The sequence below is a fragment of the Impatiens glandulifera genome, chromosome 1 (genome assembly GCF_907164915.1).
Source record: "Impatiens glandulifera chromosome 1, dImpGla2.1, whole genome shotgun sequence".
Taxonomy (NCBI): Eukaryota; Viridiplantae; Streptophyta; class Magnoliopsida; order Ericales; family Balsaminaceae; genus Impatiens; species Impatiens glandulifera.
The window spans coordinates 75,323,102-75,349,879 of record NC_061862.1 but is presented as its reverse complement, the minus strand read 5'-3'; the positions used below and the strand labels follow the sequence as shown (position 1 = coordinate 75,349,879).

The 26,778-nt window shown below is 30.6% G+C and overlaps 3 protein-coding genes across 5 annotated transcripts; 2 read left to right on the top strand and 1 right to left on the bottom strand.

Annotated features, from left to right (window-relative positions):
* Positions 1 to 1,497: 1,497 nt before the first annotated feature.
* LOC124918930 lies at positions 1,498 to 4,430 on the top strand. The gene is made up of 2 exons (XM_047459004.1): positions 1,498 to 1,663; positions 3,489 to 4,430. Exon 2 carries the CDS (start codon positions 3,507 to 3,509, stop codon positions 4,257 to 4,259), a length of 753 nt encoding a protein of 250 aa, XP_047314960.1. The 5' UTR covers positions 1,498 to 1,663; positions 3,489 to 3,506; the 3' UTR covers positions 4,260 to 4,430.
* A 3,190-nt stretch (positions 4,431 to 7,620) lies between these two features.
* LOC124918929 (protein CURVATURE THYLAKOID 1A, chloroplastic-like) lies at positions 7,621 to 10,291 on the top strand. Of its 2 annotated transcripts, none has more exons than XM_047459002.1 (5): positions 7,621 to 8,005; positions 8,071 to 8,178; positions 8,253 to 8,324; positions 8,407 to 8,468; positions 9,507 to 10,291. In XM_047459002.1, the coding sequence occupies exons 1-5, from the start codon at positions 7,748 to 7,750 to the stop codon at positions 9,835 to 9,837; spliced, it is 831 nt and encodes a 276-aa protein (XP_047314958.1). In that variant the 5' UTR covers positions 7,621 to 7,747; the 3' UTR covers positions 9,838 to 10,291. The 2 variants fall into 2 exon arrangements, with proteins under 2 accessions (XP_047314958.1, XP_047314959.1); XM_047459003.1 differs by having other exon boundaries at positions 7,636 to 8,005; positions 9,500 to 9,572.
* Positions 10,292 to 23,283: 12,992 nt separating this feature from the next.
* On the bottom strand, positions 23,284 to 26,778 carry LOC124918928 (BAG family molecular chaperone regulator 6). Of its 2 annotated transcripts, XM_047459000.1 has the most exons (4): positions 26,609 to 26,778; positions 24,675 to 26,181; positions 24,193 to 24,576; positions 23,284 to 24,123 (listed from the first exon to the last, which is right to left on the bottom strand). In XM_047459000.1, the coding sequence occupies exons 2-4, from the start codon at positions 26,133 to 26,135 to the stop codon at positions 23,431 to 23,433; spliced, it is 2,538 nt and encodes an 845-aa protein (XP_047314956.1). In that variant the 5' UTR covers positions 26,136 to 26,181; positions 26,609 to 26,778; the 3' UTR covers positions 23,284 to 23,430. The 2 variants fall into 2 exon arrangements, with proteins under 2 accessions (XP_047314956.1, XP_047314955.1); XM_047458999.1 differs by having other exon boundaries at positions 23,284 to 24,576.

The following is a 26,778-nucleotide window of genomic DNA, read 5'->3' as shown; positions in this document are numbered from 1 at the left end:
AGACTATTAGTTGATTGACATGTGAACATTGTTCTGAGTCCTTTTCTCACGTGTAATCAAATACCGAACCAAAATAGAATCTCTAAAATGAGTTTGAACACGCGAAATATTTTTCTTTTTTAATTTCTCAGGAAGTAAATTATATAGGGACTCTAAAAAAGTCAAAACTAATCTAAATCAACGTTTTTAAATGCACTGTAGTCACGTTTACTATTTTGATTCTTCATCTTATGCGAGACTCAAGATGAATATGAGTTAGTGACACAACTACTAAGTATCAAAAATCTTATTACAGAAATAGTCGATTTAATATTTTAATTTTCTGATGTTATTCTTTGTTTCGTGATGTGTTTAAATGATTCTTATTTTAATATAAATTAAGCCTCCTTAGAAAGAGGTTTAATATTTGATGGATCATTAAAAAAAAATTATATATCACTTAATTATAATTATTTTTCTTACTTAAGTATTTATTAGTTACGAATTGAACTAAGAAAAATAACTAAACTTATAGAATAAATTAGGTTATTTAAAGAAAAAATATTAGTATATAATAAAAGAAAAGTTCTTATTAGTTGATAATTTTTTTTTTTTTAAAATACATGATTTAATCTACTATTATATAAATAACATCACTAAGAAATTAAATTATTGTTAAAATCACAATTCTTTGACTTAATTCAGAAATTGATTTGATAATAATAACACAAAGTTTGCTTTTTACACTATACAACAGTTTTAATTAAATCTTTAGCCGCCAGTTATTAAATACTCAAGGCTACAATGTTTTCTAATGTAAATATTTTTTCTTTGAATAAGGTAGATACTCATTTTAAATTTGAATAATGATATTGTATTCAAATGTAATAAAATATAACTAATATTGTTCTAGTGACTATACCAACATCTCATAAAATTTTAACTATTATATTTAAGGACAGATTTATATAGAAATTATGATGGGCTAAAGCTACTTGAAAAAAAAAATTACAGTTCAAATATGACATTATCTTTTAATTTTTTAAAAAATTCTATAAAATTTACTATTTTATTTATTTAATTATTAAAAAAATGATAAAACTTACATTATTTTTTTATTTATCCAAAATTTTCTCAGCCCACCCTAAACTCTTTTTAAACCCACCCACTGGTGAATCATGAGTCGACATTAATTTTATTTTTTTAAAATATTTTTATATTGATTTGTTGGACAAAGTTATCATTTAATAATCATGTGGTATAAATAAGACATCAAATTAATTATTATAAATATCTAATAATCAAAATAAAATTAGTATAGCATTTTGAAAATATATATATTTTCCTAAATTCAAACAAAACCTTATATTTACTTTGTTTTGCAGATCAGGCCCAAACGGAAGCCCATCCAAAATACCAAACAAAGGTTTTTTTTTTATACCAATTAGAGACAAGAAGAAAAAATAATTAAGAAAAAGAAGAGGGGGGCATAAACGGAAAGTCACCTACAAACACCGTACGCCGCGAGGTCTTCTTCGGGATTTCGATTCCAAATCACGGAAGCCCTAGATGAACGAAAGGGGAGCCGCAAATTTTGAGATCAAAATAATCTCTTGATTCTAGTTCTCCATCTGATCTTGCGGACGAAGCAGAAGCAGCGGTAACTCCTACTCTACCGATCAATGTAAGAGTTCACTTCCTTGATTCATAGCTAGATTGACTCATAAATCTTCTGTAATTCTTGTTTGGGAAGCTGTGAAACAGTTACAATGTGTTGATGTTAGTTTGAAGTTTTTGCAAATCTGATGAAATATCCTGAAATCAAAAAAACTTTGGAACTGTTGTTTGAATTGGATTTATAGCTGCAGCGTTATTTTTCTATTCCTGAAAGTTAGAATCATAGTAGCCATTACTTAGTATTTCTTAAAATGACAGGTGAAAGCTTAGGTATCGGATAGATTAAGATGATCTTGTGTCCTAGATGCTTCTCTTGATTAAACTGGATTTCATTTTTTGAAAATTTGCTAAGGCTGTGGTCCATTGTATTTGTTTGGATACAAGATTAAATGCAGATTAGTGATGAAAACTAATTGAATAGGTTGTTCGGCCATTTGATAAGCATGGGGTGTTGATTAAAAATGAGTTGATGTGATTCTGATTTGGTGGATTAAGAGTTATTTGGAGTGTTTGAAAATTTTAATAAGCTGTCTCCGATAACTCAATATAGAAATGAGCATCGAATGAAATCATTCCAAGATGAATTTGTTAAGTTGAAGTGCAGGCATTGAATTGATATTGTATTGATGATTGATGAATGACTTGATTATTGACTAGGCTTTGAAGTTGATGAATTGAGCTTTGGTTGATAATTGTCCATGATGATTTGCATGCCCCTATATGGTTGCCTATGATATTATGCTATCTTTATACTTATTATGATGATCATTGCTTTAAATCTCTGTTAGAGAACTAGACTTAGGATTGCAAACTGATTTGAACGTATTTAGGAGTTCATACCTAGATCGCATAAGATAAATCATTAAGTCTAGCATCTTCCTTGCAAATTCAAGAGAACCTTGTCTATGATCGAAGATGCGAAGATCTACTACAGGCTCGAGGATAATTTATCCACATTGAGGCAAAGACATCTTCAAAGTCACTCAACAAATATCATTGCTGATTTCGTGTTGGGCCTTGTCCTTCAGGCCTGACTATATTCCACAGGTCTTTAAGTATTTTTCTTTCTTTCTCGGATTCTCTTAGAATAAACCGAGTGGTGACTCTAAAAAAATTCAAAGATGGTCTTTTTCAAAGCATTCTTCCCATTCTATTCTTCTTTTTATCTTCGATCTCACCGCTTTTCTCTTCTTTCTATCTCTCGAAGACGGAGATGAAGACATGGAAAGGATCAATCGCCGAATTCGATGCGAACCAACAGGAAACTCGATTCAGTGCGTACAGACACCACGTGAAATTCTTAGAGAAGAAGAAATGAAAGTCAAATTGTATTTATTTAACTTGTCATTAAAACAATTACAACACTTCTTTCTATAGGAGTCTTACTAACTGCAATTAAAAAAAACTAAATAATAGTTGTTATTAACTACTATTAAAACTAATTAGCTTTAAATAACCATTTCTATACTCCTTATAATTGTGTAACAGTTATCTATTTGGTTTGATTTGCAACTTATATGAACCGAACAATAGATTTGCTGTTTCCAAGTCACTTAGATTAAAAATATAGCTCTGAAATTTAACTTCATTTTTTACTGTATCAACATCAAATGAACACACTATTCTCTGTGGAGATTTTTTGCACTTTTTTTGTAACCTAATTTAACATTTGTATTCTACATTCTCTTTGAATTCCATATTCAAAATATATGATTCCTTTGTTGCTGTCTTCCATAGACTTGATTGTTCCTTGCTTTCCATACGTGCCAGCATATATTTGCATAAATTGTAGCAAGTTCCTCTAAAGTTTGATTTGGGCATTATAAACCTAGATTTTTCTCCTTCAAAAGATGATGCGAACATCTGCTGTTAGTAAATTATTCGGTCTGAGTTCCTCAATTGAGACCATAAGCCATCAGTTTATCCAAAGATGCTCAGTTAGTGGAACTGCAAAAGGTAAAGGAAAGGTGAAAGGCGGCCAAGTATTGAAGCGGTCAAAAGTTACAATCAAGAAAGGAGGGAAACCAGCAACAACCGAAACTGTGGAAAAATACAGGGAAGATAGTGAAAAAGGAAGGTTCAATAAAATGCTGGACGAATGTTTGAATACTCAAGCTCCCATCAGGCACTTGAAGCCAAAAGAAGTAAAAAGGGAAGCCGAAAGAGAGAAGATGGGATTGATTAGCAAAGCTAGGGCTCAAGAGATCGATAAGCTGAAAAAGATGAAGAAATCAGCGGCTGAATCTCCATCTGTTATGGGAACTCCAGGTCTGGATTATATTTCGTTAGGGCTGGTTGATGCTGATAAGATTCCCAAGTATGAGATAACTGTAGAAGATGGTAAGCGGTTGGCGAAGGAGTATAGTAGGGTTATGATGAGAAAACATAGGGCTAGACAGGCAGCTGAGTCGAATCTGTTGAGGATGAAGAAAGAAGCCATTGAAGCTTTGCCCGAGAATTTGAAAGTTGCTGCTTTGGTGCCTGATCTTACGCCATTTCCGGCTAATAGATTTATGGCAACTTTAACACCTCCTATTGAAGGATACTATGAGAAGATGAAGGAAGCTGCCAATAGAAGCTCAGGAAAACAAAAGCTTAGATGATCATCATCACATTCAGAGGTTAGAAATTTTAATAATAATTTTCTTTCATGCTAATGATTTCTTGCAAGTATGCAATTCCTGCCATCTTTAATTTCATCGAAAAGCATCATGCTCCAAACATTGTGACAATTGTGATAATGATCATTTCAAACTTGTAATGGAATTATTTAATTTTAACATTTATCCTGTCGGGAAAGTAACAAAACTTATGCCTTTGGAACGGGGAGTCATCTTTTTTATTTTCTAGCTTGTTCATCTCAATTTTTGGTTTGTGTAGGTATTATAGAAGATTTTGTTTTTTTAATTTATTTTACAAACATGTTTTATTATTAGTTTAATTGACTTGTAAAAAAAAAAATACAACTTATTTAATAAAAATGTTTATAATATCATTTTTTTGTATTCAAATATTCAATAATATTATGAAGAAAAAAAAAAGCTTATTTAGATGTGTCTACTTAGACAACTAATTAACTATTAACTTAGTTAGATATGCATATGAAAAAATAAGTTTATTTAGCCTCTATCAATAACCATTTAAAAATTAAATATTAATTAATTAAATATTAATTTTTTCTCTTTCATTCTTTTTTTTAATTTATTAATTAATTAATTTATTTATTTTTTTGTCTATTCATTTTTTATTAATTAATTAATTCATTTGTTTTTTTTTATTATTTTTTGTTATTTGATTATTTTTATTTTTTTCTTTCTATTATTTTGTTTATTTATATATTAACATAAATTATTTTAAAATTAGTTAGTCTTTTTTATGGACTAATACTTTAAAATTATAATGTATAAAGTAGTTCAATATTTTGATATTGTAATATTTTATATTTTGTTCAAGTAGTTTATTAAATAATTATTTGTATAAGTTTTTTTAAAAAAAATTTATTTGCTGTGCAAACTATTCTTCTACAAGTTGAATTATGTACTAATTATTTCTGCAAATTAAAATTAAAATTACAGAAAACAAAATGAATATATTATTCTATAAATTAACTAATTAAATATTATAATAAATATGAAATTATTTTATACATTACAATATTCAAGTATTATTAAATATTTTTAAAATAATTTATGCTGATATAGTAAGAAGTAAAATAATAGAAAAAAATAAAAATAATAATTAAATAAGAAAAGAAGAAATAGTTAAAGAAGATAAATGACTTAATTAATTAATAAAAAAATAGAAAAAAAATAATAAAAAAAGATAAATGAATTAATTAATTAATAAAAAAAAGAGAAAAAATGAATATTAAATTAATAAATACTTTATTTTTAAAAAAAAGTTAACTATAGTTACTAAAATAGACTAATGAGCCAATTTTTAATAATACTTACGATTTAAATGAATTTTTATTAGTTTATACGTCTAACTGAGCTAACTTTTTTTCTAATATTATACATTTATATATATATTTTTATTTTTATTAGTTTTTTTTTCTTTATTAAAAATTTTTATATCACAATTATTTTCAATCAGATTATTTTAATATTTTAAAAAAAAATTAAATGTAAGGACAAGAAGATATTATAATAATTTAATTAATTAAACTTAAATAAATTTAATAAAAATTCATCAGAATTGGCCAAATATAAACAAATTTATCAAATGATTACAACAAAAAATAATATAACAAGGAGGCTACGAATTTATTAGAAGAGAATAATTAAAATGACAAATTCAAAGAAATGTCCATGTTTATTTAAATAAATTCCAAAAATACAATATTATTCTTTTATTAATTAACAACATGATTTTTCACTTAAAAAAAATAGATCCACAATTTTTGACCCGACACAAAAATACGACCTGGACAGAAAAAAAGATCAGGTTAGAATCATTTATTTTTTTGTTTGGATCAAACTCAGGTTGACTAAATGAATTTAACCCGAAGTAGAAGAAGAATTGGCATCCTAACCAATGGCGGAACCACGTAGCGGGCTCCGGTGGGCTCTAGCCCAGGGTAGAGTTTTAATATAGTTTATATATATATATGTTTTTATTTAAAAAATATAGTTAGCCCACTTGGCTTTTGGAGACCTTTATTATCGTTCAGGTGATAAACCCGGCCTCCGAATTATATATAAAATAATTTAAATTATATAATAGTTTTATTAATTCTTTTAAAATTATATTTATATGATAATTATATATTATTATTTTTAATATAATTAATAATACAAATTACTAAGATAAAAGATTAAATAATAATTTATATAAAGATAAAATAATGTTTTATATTTTTTAATTTTAAAATATTTCAAAGTTTTATATAAACTGATATATTATTTATTTTTCTAAAACGAATTATATATATATTAATATTATATAATTTTAATTATATTCTTCTAGAATGTATATTAACTTAATAATATGTTTTTGTTATTATTTTTATATTTTTGTTCGTTTTTCTATATTCTCACATAATTAAGTTATATTAATTAAACTTTCTTATTTTTTTCTTTATATATATAAATAGTTAGTTTTTATTTATTTAAAATTTAATTAATTTAACTTTTCACATTTTTAAACCTATTTTTTCTTTAACTATATAGTTTTAAATTTATATTTTTTTTTTAAATTGAGTATTTTTATCTTTAATTAGATTTCGTATATTTATTTTATTTTAATAAGGTATTCGTGAAACGATTTAATTAATTAAAATTTTCATTTATTACTCGTATTAGTGTAATACCTATAATATTCAGTCAGCCCAGTGAAAAAAAATTCCTAGATTCGCCCTTGATCCTAACTTAGCCGTTAATCCTTGTCCTAAATTAGGTGGTAAATGAACTATCGTCCATGTCAAAATCCGGGTCGACTTGAAATGACCCAAAATAGATTCGATAATCTGTTTACAAGTTTCTTTTCGTTGAGTTTTGTGTTATTTTTTTTTATTATTAATTCATTCATTTTTCTTAAATTTATTTTACAAACAAATTTATAATTTAACTTATTTTTGTTTTGGATATATGTCATTTTAATTTGAAACAAAAATATATAAATTAATTATTTCGAGTTTAATTCGAATTGAGTGACCTAAATTTAGGTCAAACAAATTAGCTTTAGGTAAATCATAAATAAACAAGTCCGGTTCATATTAATGATTTCGATCCAAATTACAAAAATATGTCAGATTCAGGTTAGTATCGTTTAACCCGAACCGCGAACAACTCAAATTGCAATTCATACTAAAAATTTACTTTTAAAAAATTCCAACTAAACAAGTAAGCTGAATCCAAACAAGGTGGATATTGAGGATAACAAATAAGCCAATAAGAGAGCTAAAAATCTCCACGTGTCACCTTCCCGAAAAGGCTACGGTTTGGATAGAGAGAGAAACCAGAAACCAAATCATCTTCTCACATTTCAAAAAAACAAATTCTCACCCACCGATCTCATCATTCTATCATCACAAAATCAATAATAAGCCGCACAGAAGAAGAAGAAGAACTGCAGAGAGAAGAAGAGAGAGATGGCAACTGCAGCTTCCAGTACTTCAATGGCGGCCGCCGCCGCCGTCTTCATCCCCTGCCGCTTCTCAGCAACCACTACCCGTTTCTCCTCCATGCCTTATCTTCCTCCCCCACCTCGTTTTTCCACCTTAACTCTCTCTACATCCTTCAAACAGTCCACATCAGATTCAAAAAGGTTTCAAGTAATCAAAGCCTCTTCTGAAGATTCTTCATCTGCAAATGATCCTAATGAACTCTTAAATGATCTTAAGGAAAAGGTATTTGATTAATTACCCACTTGGTTGTTGTTGATAAATTAGTAATTTTGATTGTTTTCTTTTAGTGGGATGCAGTGGAAAACAAGTCTACTGTGATTATATATGGTGGTGGAGCCATTGTTGCTATTTGGTTATCTTCCATTGTTGTTGGTGCCATCAATTCAGTTCCTCTGGTAATAAATAAAATCATCATTATTTTCCCCAAAATTTTTTCTTTTGAAATGTTTTTTTTACAATAATATCACAGCTTCCTAAGATCATGGAGCTGGTGGGTCTTGGATACACTGGCTGGTTTGTTTACCGTTATCTTCTCTTCAAGGTATGATTCAAATTTGAGAGAAATTGATTGAAAATGCATGTTCTCTTAATACTACCATTACCATTGATTTGATTAATTACAGCAAAGTAGGAAAGAACTTGCAACTGACATTGATGCTTTGAAGAAGAAGATAGCTGGATCTGAGTAAGTAATAGATGAAGACTATGATAATGATTATATATATAAGTAGAAGGATTATTTGAAATGGGGTATTAAGGGTTTTGCCCTCTACTCATCATATCTTCTTCTTTGTATCCTTATTCAAACCTTAATAAGATTCCCATTTTTTCATATCTTTTCAAAAACATAGATATATAAAAAATAGTATATATATATATAAGAGAAGAAGATTAGGGTTCATAAGATCTGAAATAATCAGTGGTGAAGAAGATGAAAGAAGCTGCGAATAGATGATGCTCAGGAAAGTGGAAGAAGATTAGATGAGGATGATGATATGATGATCACATTCAAAGGTTAGATAATTAATAATAATTTGCAGTTAGATGGAAAATCATCAATCTTTAGGAGATCTAATTAACATTCATCCAATTTGAATCAATCTAAGTACAAAAGAGAAATTCATGAAAAACCTCTAGATGTTGTTCTTGAGCGATAATGAATACCTTCAGCTTCTTCTAGTCTTGCCTCTTGCAGTTTTTCTCTCAAACTTGACTTGATCATCGACTCTTTCACCGAACTTGAAGTTGAACTTGATCTGGATTTGAGAAGACTACGTTCGTGTTTGGCTTTAAGGAAGGTTTCAATCTCGAACTTCAATTTGTCAACGATTGTATTCTTCTTCTCTGACTCCTGATGATGATGCTTCATCTGCATCCTTTCGTCTATCCATGCTTCAGAAAGATGGAGAATCAACATATCATGACAACAACTATCTGTATGGATTTGATAAGTGTTTTCTGTTCTGCGCTTAAGAGATTGCAATTCTTTCTCGTAATCTCGTACTCCTTTTGCAAATTCATCGCAAATGTCTTCCAATAAAATCCGATCCTCTTTCTCTTTATCGAGATTTTTCAAAGCATTCGATAAGGAAATCCTGAGCTCTGAAACTTCCTGAGTTAACTTCATAAACTTTCTGTCATCCATTTGTACAGATTCTATTTTCTGTTTGTCTCTGGTTAACTCTTTGATTCGAGCTCTGGATTGATCTAATTCAGTTTTCAGATTGGATGCGTGTTGTTCCTCCATACTCCAAATCCGATTCAGTATGTTTAGAAATTCTGTGGACGTCGTCTGCATAGAAAGAGGAGGAGGAAGAGGAGAATATGAAGAAGAAGCTTTGTGTTTGTTCTTGTTCTTAGAGGATATGGTGGTAACCCTGGGTTGGGGAAGAATTTCCCAGAGTTTAGCACCAAGCTCTCTAGTTGAAAGCATGGTGGTAGTGGTGGGGAAGATTAGATCTTCTTCTTCTTCTTCTTCTACTTCCATTGTCAAACACAGTGCTCACTCTCACTCTATGAATTCCACCAGATATCTTCAGAATTTATGGACATGAGATTCCCTATAGGGCATAATAAACACAGACTTTTCAGATGAAACATGAAAGTGTAATATTTATGGGGAGTGGTGGAGATGTATGTATCATGATGATCATGATCATGCGAGTAAAGGAATGAAGAATCTTTCTTTACAATCAGGGGATTTCATAGGAATGTGTTCAAATTTATCTAAGCATATGGGAAGAAGGGTCAAGGGTCTAGGGGTCTAGGTGGTCCATATCTTGGGCCTTTCACTTGGGTTTGATTTTGGTGAAATAGCTAGATGGACAGCCACTTCCAAGATCACAACAACCATCACTTTTCTCTTCATCTTCAAAAGCAATTTGCTTTCTTCTTTGAAATTTGAATTTAAGTATTGGGGAAGCACCTCGAGCTGGGCTGACATCAAACCTAATTTATTTTTCTGATTTTTTTTTTTTTTTAAATTTATTCATAAAAAGGTTAGATACACATTAAACATTTTATTTTTATCCCTAGTTTCATTTTACGCGGTCCTAAATTTGTTGTTCATGTTAGTCTAGTAAATTGCTTTGAACGGGTAAATTAACCATTTTTTCTTTGGAGATTCAACATTAATCCTTTCATACCTACTAATTGATGTATCATAGCCTATTATGAGTATAAAACGCTCTAATTGGATCCTCTTAATCAATTATTCAGATAACTAGAATTTTAAGAATTAGTAAAAAAAGGTTTATTAATTCACCCATAAAAGAACTCCGTTATCACGTTTTAGGCTACTCTCATGACAAAAAAATGGTTGGTTTTGCCTCTTGTCTCTCGAAATAGCTAGCTCTTGTGCTATTTGGAGAATAAAGGAATGAGAAGTTTAACAATAAAGGAATGCTCATTTTAAACTAAAGATTAATATATTTTTTGTTTTTTAAATCATTAAGAGAGAATATTAAACTAAGGTAACTTAATGATGTGTAAATTATATGAGTTTTTTTCTTCTGAATTATCTGTATTTCTTTTTCTTTTGCTCATCTGTCTTGAGTTAAGGAATTTATGCAAAAATACAAAATGAATGACGATAACATATCTATAGAATTCCAAATAGTGAAATTTAATACACAAAATAATTTGATCTAATTTGATGAATTAATTTAAGACAGAAGAATCATGTTATACATGCTTTCTGTATTAGAACCTTTTTATTCTATATTGTAGGGTGGTTATGTAATAAACATATATTAACAAACTAATAATAATAATAATAATAATAATAAAGGACAAAACCAATCACAAAGTCTACAAATGGTAGAGTTGGTTAAGTTTGAATTTATTGAAATAAAATTAGTTTATTTAAAAAATATGATATTGTTTGATATATATATATTTAAAATGTATTAATATATAATTATAAAATAAATTTTAATTTTTAAGATAGAATGTATTTTAATATTTAGTTAATAAACTAAGTGATTTAATTAATGAGAAAGAGAATGAAATTATATTTTATTATGCTCGAAGAAAACAAAGACCATCAAATCTTCATGCTTATTTAGGTGACAACAAAAGTAGAAGAATTTGCTCAATTAATGATATTTCTAATCTTACTAACAGATAAAATAATAATAATGCATAGTAACTGAAGTGAAGTAGAATGTGATAACTATAAAGGGAAGCACTAAATTTTCTAAGAAAAATCAATTTTGGTCTTTTTTTTTTAATTTAAAATTTGTGACTATATCATGATTTCAAAATTTTAAATAAATATAACATTTTTCAGGTATAAAAATGTTATTAAACTTTAAGGTAGATCACATATTAAACATACAAGTAAAATGATTTGAAGGAGTTGTTACCTTGTTTGGAATACTATCTTATTGAACAAACAAATATATATATATATATTTGAAACATATTTTTTACACATAGATCACTATTGATTTACACACTATAATGTTATTATATATATATATATATATATATATATATATATATATATATATATATATATATATATATATATATATATATATATATATATATATATATATATTTGTATTTTCTCATCAATCACAAAATATTAAAATTAGGATAGTCACAATTAGATCTGTATTTAAATAAACATAAATTTGGTTATACTACGCCCCATTGTACTCAATTAAGATTTTAATTCCAACCATATATTAAAAATATATATCCAATAATTTGTCAGGTTTTAATTTAATGAAATAAAGAATAAACATAAATACAATAACAATTTCATATGAAACAAAAAGCGTACAAATTAAATTATATATGAGTAGATAAACAAAATTGTGTTTAAAAATGTTTAAACATTCATTAATATATTTTTATTGAATTTGAAGCCTAGGTAAAGCAAAAATCATTAAAAAAGTTCAGGTGATTGGACATTTCTGCGACCATTTCCAAATCTTCGTGGCACCAAGTGAGCCGGCTTCTAATTAGTTGAGATTCGAACTCAAGCAAGTTTATAAATTTGAGCTTGACTCGTAAACTTGAAGTAAAATTAATTTTTCAAACCAAAATTTATTTTTAAAATTAAATATCAAACTTCCATATATGTTCAACATTTAAAATATTATATTTTAAAATAAAAATATAAACCATCATATCTATTTAAAATTAAAAAACATAATATATAAAAGAATTCATTTTCTTTTTGTCGCAAAATACGAATGATGCTATAGAGCCGTTACTAATACGAGACATCAGTAACGATTCTATAGAGTCGTTACTGATGTCTCGTATCAGTGACGGCTCTATAACACCGTTACTGATACTAGCTATCAATAACGACTATAAGGAAACGTCGTTACTAATACCATGGTTTTCTCTCCGTTTTTCGAAATAAGGGTATATATAACAACTCTAAGGAAGACCGTTACAGAAATTTATAAATAATCAGTAACGGCTCTTTGTATGACCGTTACAGATATCACGTTTTTCGTTTCATTTTTCAAAAAAGGGTATTTGTAACGGCTCTATGTGAATGCCGCTAAAAATAATATATATAAGTATCTATAACGGTAATTTGTGAAACCGTTACAGATACCATAAAGGATATCTGTAACAACTCTATGTGAATGCCATTACCGATACTTATACTATATGTAACAGTTTTACAAAAAACCGTTACATATATGTTTTACAAAGAACCGTTACATATACTACGTTACAGATACTTCGATATTTAGACTATCAACGACTCACCAACAAATGTCGTCGCTGATAGTCTTTGTCAAATAATTTTCAAGGCATATAAATAGAACACTTTCGTTTCTCCATTAAGAATTTGAGATAGATTCTCATAAACTATTGATTTCTTCTAACCAATATGCAATCATGGTTCTTTTGAGATATCTCTATTAGGCTTGTAAGTGGTTCGGTTCGGTCGGTTTGCCTAAATTACAAACCATCATTTTCGGTTTATTGATCAGTTTGGTTTAATCGGTTCGAAGATCGGCTCGATCGGTTATTCGGTTAGATCGGTTATTAATAAAATAAAAAAATTTTAAAATTAATAAAATAGTAAAAATATATTTTTTAAAATATGTACCAATTACCAACTTCAATAAGTCAAAAAGAAACTATACCAAATACCAACAATTGAACAAAAAATCATTACCCACTTCAACAAGTCAAAAAGAAACCATACCAGTTTTAAGTTTTCAATAATTGAAGAAAAAAATCCAGTTAACAAACAACAATTAAACTTAAAAATAGAAATATTGAAATTTAAACAAACAACATAACATATATCATTTTCAACTTCCAACCTTAACCTCCAAATATCTGCATAAAAATAACAAAATTAAAAATTAAATATGTTAACTTTGATTATATAAAATGAAATACCAATAAACATGATCGTATCAGCAAGTATATGAGCATCCCGGACGCGAGTTGTCTTCTATGCAGAAGAAATGAAGAAACCATAGATCACCTATTCGGGAGTTGTTGTATTGTTTCGGAGCTTTGAGACAGATTCTATAAAAATCTAGAGCTGGTCAATTTTCCGAGCGAATGGAATGAAGTCAAAAAAACAACACTACTCAAAGCCAAGGGAAATAGATTTGCAACAAACGTGTTCAAGTGCGGATTTGGAGTAGTGGTGTATAACATTTGGCAAAAACGAAATGCAATGGTATATGGTAGAACCCGGAGGAGCGTTGAAGAGTTATGAAAAGATATTGTATCGGATTGCAGTGCCCTCACGGGAACGCGGAGAAGAATTCTAAGCACGGAGCATAGCTGTAATATCTGCAGGAACTGGAATTTACCGTTGTTTGAACTCACTATAATTGAAAGCATTGTAATCAGATAATTCATTTACGTTTTTAGCTTTTATTCAAAATGTTACGACTTCAAAATCCTTCTAGACCTGTCTAGAATGATCTCTTAAACTCGTGGGTTTTTTTCCCGTTTTTGAGAATTTTTAATGAAATGACGCTAAGTCGTTTTTTCCACAAAAAAATACCAATAAACAATTAAACATAGTTAAAAACATAAAACTTACCAATCGAAGTCTTCAAAACAACTTAACCACACTTTATAATTCATCATTCAACACCAATTTAATCGACAATTCTACAATAAAAAGTTGGAACAAATAATTACACAAATTCTACAATAAAAAATAATAAAAACAAATAAAATTATGATAGATTCTTCAATAGCTTCAAGATTGTCCAAATCAGCCCATATTTTGTCTATTTTAGGTATAATTGACTTAGAGAGTAACTAATTTTGGGTGCAAATAAGCGCTTCAACTGTTGCGGGAGTCATCGAGCTACGAGAGGGGTCAAGAATCCTTCCTCCTATACAAAAAGCCGATTCTGATGCAACTGAAGAAACTTGTACAACTAAGATGTCTCTAGCAATTGAAGAAAGTATTGGATACTTGTATCCGTTTTCTTTCCACCCGTTCAACAAATCAAATTTACAATCCGGATTCAAAACTACGATACTATCAAATAAATATATTTCAATCTCATACTTAATTTCAAATGAATCCTCTTCCATTACATGTTGCATGAATTGATAAGCAATTGAGGAATCCGCTACATTATTTTCATCCACATTATTTGCACTTGTAGAACTTTCAACATTCATCAACTTCATCTTTTGCTCATAAAATTTGTACAATTTAAACAAGCAATCTCTCACTGAGTTGTTTTTTTCATTTGCATCACATACATTATACATATTACGAAAGCAAAAGTTGACATATCTCAACTTAAATCGGGGATCCAATATAACCGCCACCAATATTAACATATTACTTTTTTATATATTTCCCCAATACTTATTGAATTTTAGATACATCATCTTGGACATTTGATTAATTAAAGGATCTCCACTCTTACACATATTTCTCAACTTCAATTGAATTCCTATAGGCTTATTAAAAAAATGAGCTAAATGTGACATACAAAGTCGCAGAAACATTATTAGCAGAATCATAGAAGAGTTTCAAAAATGGTAAGAAATGTCTAGCATTTTCTCAATCAATCGTCGACGGAGGACCCAAATACTTTTTCCTCTTTCCTTTGCCTTGCCATTTTCATCAACTATATCTTCTTCTATAAAATATGTCAAAAACTTCCGATCTTCCGTTAAACGATCAAAAACCTTTTCAAATTTCTCAACTGCTTCAAGCATCAAGTAAGTATAATTCCACCTTGTGGGGATATCTAGATACATCATTTTTTTTAGAAAATTTCAATTTTTCCGCTACCTTCTTAAACAACTCTAACCTATAAGGTAATGATCTTACAAAACGTATTGCATTACAGATCTTCACAATTGATTGGTTTTCTTCCTTCAACCCGTCTTTCACAATTAAATTTATAATATGTGCAATACAATTAAACTTGGACAGAAAGTTATGAGGCTTACTATGCTTTAAAAGTTATCATCACCACTTCAACTTGGTAGGTCATTCACCCCATTTAGTTTATCATATCTTTTGTTCTTCCTCGTTAAACATCAAACACGTTAACTATGACAACCGACTTATGTGGGCATCTCTAGGCTGACACACGATTAGTGATAGGGAGAGACCAACACTAGTTGATCTTCAAGTCGTCAATTTGGTAGGTGGTTCGTCCCGTATGATGTACAATTAATTTGTCATTAACTGGTTGAAGCTTCAGCAAACTAAACTCATCATTGCTAGGTTGCGAGACTTCTCTTGGTTGATACACTATGCATGGCAGGCTAGGGTCGGTATCAACTGATAGCTGACACTTGAATCGCAAATTTGGTAGGTCATATATGCATAATGGAACAATCTAGTTGGACTTTTCTTCATTTGAAGTACATGCTATCTCTAGTTAGCTCATTTGACTTATATCGCACTTTCATTGGTCTTCCTACTTCACAAATGATGAATGACATATCAAGGTTGGTACCGAAATGTTTTTCATTGTGTTGTGAATATTTCGGTACATGGTTCATCCTTTTTGGTGCACTCTAGATCTACTTTTCATTAGTTGAATCCATGTTATCCACTATTGCTTCCGATGACACATTTTAAGTCTTCAAACATGAACTTGTATTGCTATAAGTATAATGACATTGTTGGAGTTTTTTATGAATATGTCGTACATATATTATATGAAATTTTAGAATTTAACATTTAAAATTTAATAAAACTTATAATACATGCATATGTTGATCGTTACAAGTTTTTTAAGAATATTCCGTACATATAGAATTCACCGTTTATAAATTATTAAAAAAACATTTATAGGGTGTTTATAGAATTAGTATATTTTGTTAACCTTTTACAGAACGGTCGAGATTAGGGATGACAACGGGTACCCTACTCGCCAGGTAGTGAAGTACTCATCTCCGAACCCAATTTTTAATTTACTACTCGACTCGAACTCGACAGATATCTCTATTTATATCCTCACTAAACATCAACTGTTCAAAAACATCTTTATAAATTAGAGTTGTTTGAATCATAAGAAAAGTAGAGTTCCATCGAGTTTTACAATCAATGGCTAACTTTCTTGAATAAAAAATTTGTAGATGATCACAAATTTAAATGAACTTCTCCTCTCTTTTGGCACTTACTCTCCAAAAAACAACAATATTATGAATTTTTTCAATACCGTCTCCAATAACATTTAACCCATATTTGACAATCAGATTAAGGATGTGAGCACAACATCGCATCTGAAAATATTTTCCACGCAATAATAATTTAGATGCATTAAGTTTTTTTAGACAAAATCTTTAATAATTGCATCATTTGCACTATAATTATCACCCGTCAAAGTAGTGAGCTTCCTATCATAACCCAACTCATCAAAGTGTCTCTTAAATGTCAAAAAGAACATCTCATGTATATGAGGCAGGCACATATACAAAGTTGATAAGTCTCTTTTACAAGTGCCATGATTCGTCAATCCATTGAGAAGTAATAGCCATATAACCCTTGTCTTTAATTTTGGGATCCACATATCAGTGTTGATAGCTATACTACTTTGACTCAACTCAATTTGTTTCATCACTTTGACTTTCAAAGTGTGATATTCACTCAAAGGGTATTTCTAGAAATCATAGTGAACAACGGTTGTATACTATTCACAAAATCTCTAAAACTTTCTTGATCAACTATCGAAAGAGGATAGTCATGTCTAATAATCATTCTTGCTAGTTTTTTTCGTGACACTTCTTGGTCAAAAGTCATATTAATAATTTTTTGTTATTCCATCCTCATTCTTTTTAAGCCTTTAGATATTTTTTATTCCTAATTAATATCTTTCATATTCAATTTTGGACAAGTCCGAAGATGAGCCCACAAATATTTTGTGTCATTTTTTGAATCACCTCCTAGTTGCTTCTTACAATGGTTGCATATTGCCTTAACTTTCTCATTTATATTTTCTTTGTGAAAACCATTCAAACGTTTGAAAATGACTCTTTTCTTCCCAACAATGGTATCATCTGTTGGGAAATTCGAAACGAATAATATTTTTTATTGTAATAAATTGATGTAAGATGGGTAAATGCACAAGTCATCTAAATCTAAAATAGGATATCAAACACAATAATAAATAACACCAAATTTACGTGGAAAACTCTCTCAACCTGGAGGGTAAAAAACAACGGTCAACCATCAAATATCATTATATCAATAAGAAACAGATATAAATGTTCTTTTCAACTTGAGGTATATATATATAGAGAAAACCAATTTTATTTAAACTCAAGCAAGTCTAGATATGAGACAACAAGAAATTGAAACATAAATGTGATAAAAGCAAAAAGATTACTATTTCTCCTTCTTCTTCACATGTTTCTTCTTCTCTCTACATCTTCTTTCTCTGTTTCTTCTTCTCTATTTCCGGTCTACTAGCGGAATGCATTCACTTTATAGCAATAATAGAATGAATAACATTCTTAGGGTTTGTTTCATTAAGTGCCTAATTGGGCTAGACCCATAAGGCCAAAAAATCTCCCCTCCAGTCCATAGAGAGAGGCACATTGATCTTCTAATAATCAATTGGTATTCATGTCGATAAGCCGACAATAAAACTCAAACTTGTCTTTTGGAACTATCTTCGTAAACATGTCTAACGGGTTTTTATTCGTGTATATTTTTTTCAGTTTCATCTGTTGGTTTTCTATTATATATATCTTAACTAATGAAATCTCACATCAATATGCTTAGATCTGAAATGATATGTAGCATTTTACTCAAATATATGTCACTCTAGCTATCACATTAAATAATTGCATCTTTTGTTGCATACGATGTTTCAGGAGAAATCTAATCACCCACAATAACTCCTTACTAACTTCAATTGCTGCAATGTATTATATTTTTGTTGTTGACAAAACCACACATTTTTGCAACTTGGATTCCCCTACAAAAGTAAACACATAACCTGAAGTGGATTTTTTGTGATCTAGATCTCCATCCATATCAGCATCTGTGTAACCTTCTAACATAGTTTCACCATTTCCAAAACTCAAACACAAATTAGAAGTGTCTCTTAGATATCTAAGAATCCACTTCACTGCTTCCCAATGTTGTTTTTCTGAATTAGAGATGATTCTACTTACCACACTAACTGCATGCGTTATATCTGGCCTAGTGCAAACAATTGCATACATTAAACACCCTACAACTGAGTATGGAACAATTGACATATCATATTTTTGTTTCTCTGTTGATGGACACAGCTTCTTACTGAATTTCAAATGGCTAGGAAGTGGACAACTTACTTCCTTGATTCTTGCATGTTGAATCTCTTAAGCATTCTTTCAATGTACTTTCCTTGTGACAACCAAAGTTTCTTGGCATTTCTGTCACGAGTAATTTGCGTGTCCAATATCTGACGTGATTTCCCATGTCTTTCATGTCAAATGTCTTGAACATCTCATTCTTTAACATAACTATTATAAGAGCATCATGTCCTACAATCAACATATCATCAATATAAAGTAAAAGATTAGAAATTTTCCATTTGAAACTATTTTTAAGTAAAACACATGGGTCTGCCTTGTTTCTCGGGTACCTATGACTCATCATAAAAGAGTCAAATTTCTTGTACCACTATCTCGAAGTTTGTTTCAAACTGTATTAACTTTTCTTCAATTTACAAATCATGTTCTTTTTTTCTTTCACTTCAAATCCCTCTAGTTTCACCATGTAGATCTCTCATTCCAAGTTACTACGAAAGAATGTAATTTTTACATCAAGCTGCTCAACCTCAAGATCTAAGTTAGTTACTAGACCTAACACTGTACGAATGGAAGTCATCTTTACCACTGATGAGAAAATCTACTCAAAGTCGATGTCTTTTTTTGTCTGAAACCCTTTACAACCAGTCGAACTTTGTACTTCATAATTTCTTCATTTTCATCTCTCTTTAGCTTGAACATCCATTTATTTTTCAATGCCTTTCGACCCTTAGAAAACTCCATTAACCCCGAACTCGATCAGGTAATATTTTTCACTCCTCATTCCCAACCCGATCCCGAATCCGATCATTGGGTACCCATGGATATTGAGTATACGGGTACCCATTGCCATCCATAATCGTACTCTTTATGGTTTCTTGGACTTCTCAAGAAGTGCCTGAAATACCTTCAAGAAATTCACGAACACTTGACAATTAGGACTCGAACTACCATTGTCTTTTGGTTCACCAAACGCATTTTCAACATCTCTAACGTTGATCCACGCAAAGATCATTCAAAGCAACTAAAAATCATTTCTAAATGTGATAAAATAAGAGAACATGTATTTTCCTTTCTAAAACAACTCTTAGAAAGAGAAAGTTCTCAATAAAAAATGAATAGAGTGAAAAATGAAAACTGATAGAATAACTCTTCAAAGACCATTCATTCATGTATTTATTTGTCTGTTTCATCGATAATCATTATTATAAAAAATAATTGTAAAATTGAAAAAACTTTCAATCAACCACTAATACATTTAAACATCAATACAATATATATATATAATAATAATAATAATAATAATAATAATAAAACATTTTAATATATTTTATTTAAAAAAAATCAAATAAATAAAAATATCAACCAAAACTTATTTTATATATCAAATATAAGCATCATAACTAATTTTTAAATATTCAATAATACCTATAAAATTCAATAACGAATTAAAAAAAATTATTGTCGTTTTACATTTTAACTCGATTCTTTTATTGCGCGTGACCTATTAGGTCTCTACAATTTTAATTGATTATAACCAACAATTTAATTATAATTTTATCACGAAGATATTTTTAGCAAAAAAACGTTTATGACTCATAATGCTCTAGAAAGTTAATTGGCACTAACTTTGACAAAGTGTCAAAAATGTCCGCTAATATTTATTTGTAAATATTTATCTCGTCACACCTTATATTTGACTCAATTATTTGAATATGGTTATTAATTGTCAACTCCTTAGACCAAAATATCCATCTAGCCCCAACCTAATTTATTGTCATCCCGAAACTTATTACTCCTTTAATCTATTATGAGGAGACCATCAACATTAGAAAGAATGTCATGGTCATTCACTGTTAAGAAGAGTTTCGACAAATGGCATTTAAATAATATACATCATTATTAATGTTACAAGAGTTGTGACTTCCATATTGACAAAACAATAACACTATATTTCACATATACCCAATATCAACTCGTGAACGCCCTTTTACCGATCGACCTTAACTTGTGTCAAAATATATGATCCACATATGATTTATTTGAGTGCCTCGAGTTTTTTTTTTATATTACAGTTTAATAATTTTTGGTATTTTTTACAATTGAATAAAGAACTCATCAAACATATGATTTATATGAGTGCCTCAAGTGTAGGGATAATTCATGATAGTCGCTATGAGATGCACCACCAACATAAAATTATTAATTACTATGAGAGGTTTCGTGCAGATATTCCGGTGTGTGGTTAACTCATTTACAACTACTCGTATGTTCATTCATATTATCAACTATAATCTTGAGTTAACAGTCGCCAAGTAATGTAACATACATTAATCTTAAAAATCATTAAACCTATGATTATGAATTATTTATATTTGAATGTTATGAAATATAATAAGCGACCTACTTTTATAACTATTATCATAAACACTTTTATACTAGTAACATTTCATGAACTTCTATTGATTCATATTAAGAAAACACTTTTCACAATTTCTCTTAAAGACAATAGTATAAAACAAAGAAGATGTCTTTATTAATTCGAAATAATAATATTCAATTATCACCTAATTAGGTGCTAAGGGGATGGTTATTGAGCACATATATCTAACAAACTCTCACTTTCTCTAAAAGTTTTTTCACTTTGGTATCTAATACCACAAGAATTCACATGTTTCTCAAAACTAGATTGGGGAAGCGCTTTAGTAAACGAATGAGATATATTCTAATTAGTGTCGATTTTTTCTATATAGATGTCTCAATTCGAGACAATCTCATAATAATATAATATTTACAAAATACGTGTTTGAATCTTTGATGAGATCGTGATTCCTTTGCTTGCGCAATAACTCTATAATTGTCACAATTGTGCATGGAACTACTCCTAATTCAGTAATACACTTCTTCATCCATACAGTTTCCTTTGAGGCTGTTATATACTCTGCCCTTTGAGGTTGTTATATACTCTGTTTTAGTTGTCAAATCCACTATCATCGTTTATTTGGAACTCTTCAACTAATTGCGCCTACATTTAGCATAAATACAAAATCGATTGAGATTTTGAATCATCTTTATCAGTTTGAAATTTGGCATAAGTATACCATCTTATTTCAAGTTCATGCCCTCCATATATGAAGAACTTATCCTTAGTTCTTCGTAAATATTTTAAGATATTCTTAACCTGGATTCGACTAATATCTCTACTAGTTGCACTTAATGCATACGTTATAAAAAAACTTGAACATAACATACCTAATAGATCGAATCGCCGTATAAAATCTCATTAATGTGAATCCCTTGTGATTCCCTTACTGCGTTGTTGGACATATAAATTTAGAAATGTATTCTATGTGCATCATAAGAACATATCATTTCTTAGCACCTTATCTATTTTATCTGTGTATTTAGCTTATGAATGACCAAACAATTTTCTTGATATATCTTCTATAAATTCTGATGCAAATATCATTTCTCATTATTAATATGTCATCTACAAATAAAATAATAAATGTAATCGTAATTCTATTAACCTTCTTATATGCACATGGTTCAGTATGAAATTAAACTTTTTAATTGTATATCAAATTATGTTCCAACTCCTCGAGACCTAATTCAAATCATAAATGGATCGTTGTAATTGTCCTTCATTCTCACTATCTTTGGAAGTGAAACTGCTAGGTTGTATATGTATACTTTCTCAGAAATGTTCTGATTCAAAAATATTGATTTAAGCATAGCTACTAGATAAAAAAGCTTCCCCTTATTTTTTAAGGTATCATTTTACTACCAATCTTCAGAACTCATTAAAATCCAATAGGTTTCATGATTAAAAAGATTGCCCTCTAATAGATTTACTTTTTTTGCAAAAGATAATCTTACAGTGTGTCATCCTGTTTCGTTTGAATATCTTACACATTTGAGAGCCTATTTCTTTTGAAAGGAGATGTTAAATAAACTAATTCAATAGAATAGAATACTCAATGTCACAATAAGTCATTAAACTTACTAATAATTATTTCAGTGTACAAAATACAGACTTCTACTAAATACACATTCTGATTCTACTGTCAATCATCTATTGAAACTATTTCAATCAGTAGAATCACTTTGACTTTGACTATGTTAGAAGAATGTTAATCCATTGAATAGATGAGTTAACCTGTTCTTTTAAGTTGTTTGTCAGCAGGAGTTAAAAAACAATGCAATGGGCCATTGAACTACAAGAACTAATGTACATAAGTTCTGATGCTAGCCATTACACACTCAGAGACACCAAACTTAATATTAATTTATTACCATTATCAAACTTCATAATAACAACATGGAACAAGAACTGAACCAAGAACAACAAACAACACAATCAGATCTCATACACTAAAACTCAATCATTCTGGCTAGCTCATCATCTTCATCTTTCAATGTCTGGTTCTGGTTTTAGATCTGCCTCCACCTTTCCTTTTCTTGCTTGTTGTTGCTGCAAGCTTCTTCTCCAGCATTTTAACTCTCTCAGACAGCTCCCTTATTTCCTCCAGCTGCTCTTTCCCTTTCTCCACCAACTTTTCCATCATTTCATCCATTTTCATATCCACACATTTCTCCTCTTTTAACTCAAATGAACTAGTAGTTTTATTGTCTTCACCAGCAGTTGTACCACCATTATCCTCCTCTTTCTTATTTGCTTCAACATCCCCATCACATACCTTTACTTTCTCCCCTTCTTCATCGTCATGCTTCTTCATCTCTTCAGTTGCTGCACTACTCTCCATTTCCAGAGAATTATTAACATCTTCTCCTTTCTTATTTGCTTCAACATCCCCTTCACTTACCTTTACTTCCTCCTCTTCTTCATCATCATGCTTCTTCATCTCTTCAGTTGAAGCACTACTCTCCATTTCCAGAGAATTATTAACATCTTCTCCTTTCCTATTTGCTTCAACATCCCCATCACATACCTTTACTTCCTCCTCTTCTTCTTCATCATGCTTCTTCATCTCTTCAGTTGAAGAACTACTTTCCAATTCCAGAGATTTATTAACCTCTTCTTCATCATCATGCTTCTTCATTTCTTCAGTTGAAGAACCACTTTCCAATTCCAGAGATTTATTAACCTCTTCATCATCATGCTTCTTCATCACTTCAGTTGCTGCACTACTTTCCATTTCCAGAGATTTATTAACCTCTTCTTCATCATCATGCTTCTTCATTTCTTCAGTTGAAGAACCACTTTCCAATTCCAGAGATTTATTAACCTCTTCTTCATCATCATGCTTCTTCATTTCTTCAGTTGAAGAACCACTTTCCAATTCCAGAGATTTATTAACCTCTTCTTCATCATCATGCTTCTTCATCACTTCAGTTGCTGCACTACTTTCCATTTCCAGAGATTTATTAACCTCTTCTTCATCATCATGCTTCTTCATCTCTTCAGTTTCTGCACTACTTTCTATTTCCAGAGATTTATTAACATCTCCTTTCTTCACAGCACAATCCACTTCTTCCTGAAGCTTCACAAGCTCCTTCGCTGTCCACTTCCTCATATCTCTTGCTACTGGATGAAGACCCTATTGTTATTATTTCACCACAACAAATACACCATTCAGAATTCAAAACAACCACAAACCAACTTTTAATTGCACAAAAACCAAAACAATAATATTACCTGAATTGTGTCCAGCTTTAGAAGGAGGTTCATTATCATTTCTCCAATTAAGCTTCTCTCCTTCTCTTCTAAGGAGGAAGAAGATGCCTTAAAACGACTTTTCACCCCATCCAACTCGTCCCTCACTTTACCTATTTCTTTCAGTTTCTTTATCGGTTCCCATTTTCTAACTTCATATCCTCTGTACGCCGCTTGAATGAGAACAGCTGCCTCCGCCTCTGTCAACAACTTCTTTCTCGTCACATTCTCCTGTGAGACCTCTTTTGAGTCCATTCCTTCAGAATTACCAACTTCTTTGGTTTTTGGATCTGTATGTTCATCCGCCACCTGAAGAAGTTTGTTTTCCTCTTTCAACTCCATCTTTGCACAACTCTCGCCAACAAATTCCTCGTGTCTCCCTTTCTTGGGTGGACTTAAAGAACGTGACTTCCCACTTCCATTCTTCCTTTTCGGAAAGGGTTCAACTCTCAAACAAACTGGAGGAAGTTTACAAGTTTTTGACAGTGGTGAAGTCTGTCTTTTAGTACTACTTCCACCCTCAGGATTGTTCTTTGCTAGCTCCTTTTCCGCTTCTTTTGAAATGGTATTGTTATTATCTACCATTTCATCCAATTGCTTTACGGGTATTATCTTGCAACGATTGGGATCATTCTTTCCCACCATTGTCGTTGCCTGGTCCACATTGTTGTGGACACTTTCTTTAAACGGGCTACCTTCTTCATGACCAGTCATCATGAGAGTGGGAGTAGTTTTCCCTTCAGTGTGATCTTTCTTTCCTGTTTCCTCCTGTTTGTAAGGAACCCATATTATTGGAAACGGGAACTGGTTTTCAACTTTTTCCCCCTTTTCAAGCTTGATGGGATCACATGGCTGGTTGGAAGAGTTCATACTCTCATCATGGTTTCGTCTATTAGGTTCTGGTTCAGGAAACCCACCATGCATTTGCTTTGCTTTGTTCATTTCTTCAGTAGGAATCCAAACAATTGGGTAGGGAAGGTTTTTGGACTGGGCAGATGACAAGGAATTAGTTGTCTTTTCAGCATCTGGCTCCTTCTCCATTGTATCTCCTCCCCAACTGCATGGATGATATGGGCACCGCCTGTGTGGTTTCTTGTCATAATCATATATAGGTAGCTCCATTGAGTAGTTTGGAGGATGTGCATAGTGAACTGGATGATGAATCCTGGAGAACGAAGGGCAACAAGCATCGTGGAAATAGGGTAATGGTGGCGGTGGGTGATAAGGATGTGGATATCCTGAACAATGGTATGGAGGGAAGTAGTTATGGCTGTCTGGAATCCGATAGCCATAATTTCCTCCATAAGACCATGGCTCATAAGCTGAATGAGTGTGACTCACTGGATTCACACTCATTTGAGGTGGGATGAAAAAAGTTGGATAGCGATGAGTGTAAGGCATTTGGCTTCTCTGATCAGAACAGGTATCATACTGAGGATACATTTTTTGAAGATCTTGCTAAAAATCAAGAACTCCTGCTAATTTATTCCTGTAATTGATACAAATTAAGATTGTAAACTAATGCTAATAACCTAAGAAGAAAACAATTTCACTAAATATCGTCTAAAAATAAGGCTGTTTCCAGATCTGTCCAACAATAAATAATATTTAGTTCTGTTATTCAATTGATCAATTTCACAGCTAAGATCCGATCACACTAGGATCTGAAGACGAACAGTTTTGTTAATCACTACATCTACATGTTTCAGCTATTAAAAATGAATCAAACCCTAAATATCGTCAACAGAGAACTATTTCAAGCTACATTTAAGGAGATTGCATCAATCATTACATCTCCGACAAAAACAACAGCCGAATTCATCGCTCGGCGGAGGATATATATCATATATCTCAACAATCTAAAGCTAATGCTAAACAAATGAGATGAAGAAAAGTACGAAAGAGAAATCACTGACCTTATTATAACTTATGGCAGAATTTGAAAGGGGAAACACCTCCGGCCGGTTCCACAATCCGAATGACTTAGATTTCAGCTCACAAACTTTCCGCAAATCCCTGTACAACACTTAGATTTTCACAGTACTCGCTCTCTGGTTAGTCTTCTTTGTAAATGTTTCTGTTATTG